Source organism: Carcharodon carcharias (assembly GCF_017639515.1).
Source record: "Carcharodon carcharias isolate sCarCar2 chromosome 27 unlocalized genomic scaffold, sCarCar2.pri SUPER_27_unloc_8, whole genome shotgun sequence".
In the NCBI taxonomy this organism is placed as follows: domain Eukaryota; kingdom Metazoa; phylum Chordata; class Chondrichthyes; order Lamniformes; family Lamnidae; genus Carcharodon; species Carcharodon carcharias.
In genome coordinates, this window is record NW_024470652.1 from 566,330 (window position 1) to 569,576 (window position 3,247).

At 54.2% G+C, this 3,247-nt stretch overlaps 1 protein-coding gene across 1 annotated transcript; it reads left to right on the plus strand.

The window, feature by feature from the left end:
- The first annotated feature begins 952 nt into the window (after positions 1 to 952).
- LOC121273987 (zinc finger protein 239-like) lies at positions 953 to 1,933 on the plus strand. The gene has a single exon (XM_041181115.1). It carries the CDS (start codon positions 953 to 955, stop codon positions 1,931 to 1,933), a length of 981 nt encoding a protein of 326 aa, XP_041037049.1.
- Positions 1,934 to 3,247: the final 1,314 nt, after the last annotated feature.

The window sequence follows — 3,247 nt, forward strand, 5'->3', positions numbered from 1 at the left end:
CGGTATCTTCCTCATAATACAAAAACTTTCATGTTGCCACTATATATTGTCAGTAACCTTTGGGGAAAAATAAACGTTCCTTAGCCTTGCTTATCTGGCTAGCCGTAAACAGGCTAAGATCCCATTGAAATCCAAATCTGCCTTTGAAATCCAAATCTGCTTTTGAAATCCAAATCTCCCTTTGAAATCCAAATCTCCCATTGAAATCCAAATCTCCCATTGAAATCCAAATCTCCAATTGAAATCCAAATCTGCCTTTGAAATCCAAATCTGCCTTTGAAAACCAAATCTCCCACTGAAATCCAAATCTCCCACTGAAATCCAAATCTCCCACTGAAATCCAAATCTCCCATTGAAATCCAAATCTCCCATTGAAATCCAAATCTCCCTTTGAAATCCAAATCTCCCTTTGAAATCCAAATCTCCCTTTGAAATCCAAATCTCCCTTTGAAATCCAAATCTCCCTTTGAAATCCAAATCTCCCTTTATTTATCTAAAAATGCAAATTCCCTTCACACCTTACATGCTAAGCCAGCATTATTGTTTACTCATTAGCATGCCAAGCGGCCTGGCTTCTTTTGGTGATTTGAAACTTGCAAACCTGCTTGACTACAAAATGTAAATAAATCACACACACAGACCCAACTACGCTTCCCCTCTATAAACCCACGTCACGATAAACCAGAAAAATAGCATGAGAAAAAAGTTAGCTTCGTGACGGAAGGAAATCTGCCACCCCGGCCTGAACTCCGTGTGAATCCAGACCCCACACGGCAAGGCAGTTGACTCTTAACTGCCCTTCGAAAATGGCCAAGCAGGCCGCTCGGTTCAAGGGCAGTTAGAGTTGGGCAACAGACATGGGCCTTGTCAGCGACGCCCACGTCCCCTGAAAGAATAAAAAAGAAGGAAAAAATCCTCCTTTCACAGGGTATCTGAAGGGGGGAACGTTCGGATGGGGAGCTCCGACCCCAGAGAAGTGGGCTTGTTTTTTTTTGTTAAGTCTCTTGGTGATTCCTGCCCTGAGCCGACGGCGCTGACTCGCGTAAACTTGTCTTGCAGGGTGTCCGGAGGAAGGGGAACCCGAAGCGGATGCCGCGCCGAGATCCGGCAGGGCCCCGAAGGGATCGGGGCGACGTGGCCCCTCACGGTGGCGGAACGGGGCAGTGACTGCCGCAGCGAGAGGCCGTTCGTCTGCCGGGCCTGCGGGAAGGGCTTCACCCAGTCATCCCACTTGCGGACCCACCAGCAGGTCCACACCGGGGAGCGGCCCTTCCCCTGCCGGGCCTGCGGGAAGGGCTTCCGCTCCTCCTTCCACCTGCTGCGGCACCAGCTGGTCCACACCGACGAGAGGCCCTTCCGGTGCCCCGACTGCGATGGTGGCTTCAAGAGTCCCGAGCTGCTGGGGCAGCACCGGCGCATCCACAGCCGGGACCGGCCCTTCGGCTGCCCCCGCTGCCCCCGGAGGTTCGCGCGGCTGTCCAGCCAGCTGGCACACTGTTGCGCCCCTGCCGGCGGCCGGCCTCCCACCTGCCCCGTCTGCGGCAAGGGCTTCACCCGCTCGTCCCACCTGCTGACCCACCGGCGCGTCCACACCGGTGAGAGGCCCTTCGTCTGCCCCGAGTGCGGCCGGGGCTTCGCCCACTCCTCCAACCTGCTGCGGCACCGGCGGGTCCACACCGGCGAGAGGCCCTTCATCTGCCCCGAGTGCGGCCGGGGCTTCGCCCAGTCCTCCAACCTGCTGACCCACCGGCGGGTCCACACCGGCGAGCGGCCGTTCACCTGCACCGAGTGCGGGAAGGGGTTCACCTGCTCCTCCTACCTGCTGACCCACTGGCACGTCCACACCGGGGAGAGGCCGTTCACCTGCTCTGAGTGCGGGAAGGGCTTCACCCAGTCGTCCCACCTGCTGAGGCACCGGCGCACCCATGTTTGACCACGAAGGTTGGACCCACTGCTGCCACCCACTTCGTTAATCACACCCGGGACTGAACCACGTTCATTCTGCCCGTTTCTGCAGATGTAAATAACACCACCCCCCCCCCCCACCCGACCGCCCCCGTCGCTGTGTTCTGACATCCTGGAACGCTGTGTGTAGTTTTGGCCTCCAGATTTAAGAAAGGATTGACTCGCATGGGAAGCGGTGCATTGTAGGTTCGCTAAATTGCTCGTGGGATGAGGCGGATGTCCTGTGATGAGAGGCTGAGTAGATTGGGCTTATTTTCTCTGGGGTTTGGAGGAACGAGAGGGGGATCTCATTGAAACCTGTTGAGTTCTGGAAGGGGCTGGATAGGGTGGGATGCTGAGAGATTGTTTCCTCTGGTCGGAGGATCGAAAACACAGGGGCCACAGCCTCAGGACAAGGGGGTCGATCATTTACAATTGAGATGAGGAGAAATTACTTCACTCAAAGTGTTGTGAATCTTTGGAGTTCTGTACCCCAGAGGGTTGTGGATGCTCCATCGTTGAATACATTTAAGGGATAGACAAGGCCTTGATCTCTCAGGGAATTAAGGTATATGGGGAGTGAGCGGAAAAATGGAGTTGAAGCCCGGGATCGGCCATGCTGGTGCTGAATGGCGGAGTAGGCTCGACAGGCTGTGTGGTCTACTCCTGCCCCTAATTCGTTTGTTCTTGTTCTAGACCAATCAGAGTCAGGCTGCCTGGTTTTAAATTTCAAACAGTGCCCGGCACTTAACTGTCAGTCGCTATCAACTGGTGCACCCTCCAGTGGCAATGCCTCTGCCAATCAGAGTCCACTTGCCAAACAGTCAGCACTCTCTTTTCACATATAAAGTTGCTGTCTCCCCTGATGTTGATGCTTTCTTGCGAATCGAGCGCGAGATGAAAAGCTTCAACAAAAAAAGTGTCCGTCTTTTGTTTTTATCGGCGAAGCACAAATTCTGTCCGACCAAATGACTATTTTCTAGGCGTTCCTCATTCCCTCTGCGTGCCTGGGTTTGTCTCTTTGAGGGGAGATTTAGCTGAGGTGTACAAAGAAAACATAGGGCCGCGATGGAGTGATAGGAAGGACCTGTTTTCTGGGGCAATAACCAAGGTGGGGAAGGGGGCCATAGATTTAAAATAATCAGCGGATGGACCAGCGAGGGGTGGAGGAGAGACCATTTCACCCGGGGGTTGGCGGGGCTCCAGAGCTCACTGCCGGAATGGGGTGGGGGGGGGGTGGGGGTGGTGGCGGGTGTTGGGGGGTGTAGGGGCAGAAACTCTCGATCACAGTTAAATTTTTTTT

Excerpts from the sequence above, each read along its gene's own strand:
- LOC121273987 (XM_041181115.1), top strand. The coding sequence starts at position 953 with ATGGGGAGCTCCGACCCCAGAGAAGTGGGCTTGTTTTTTTTTGTTAAG.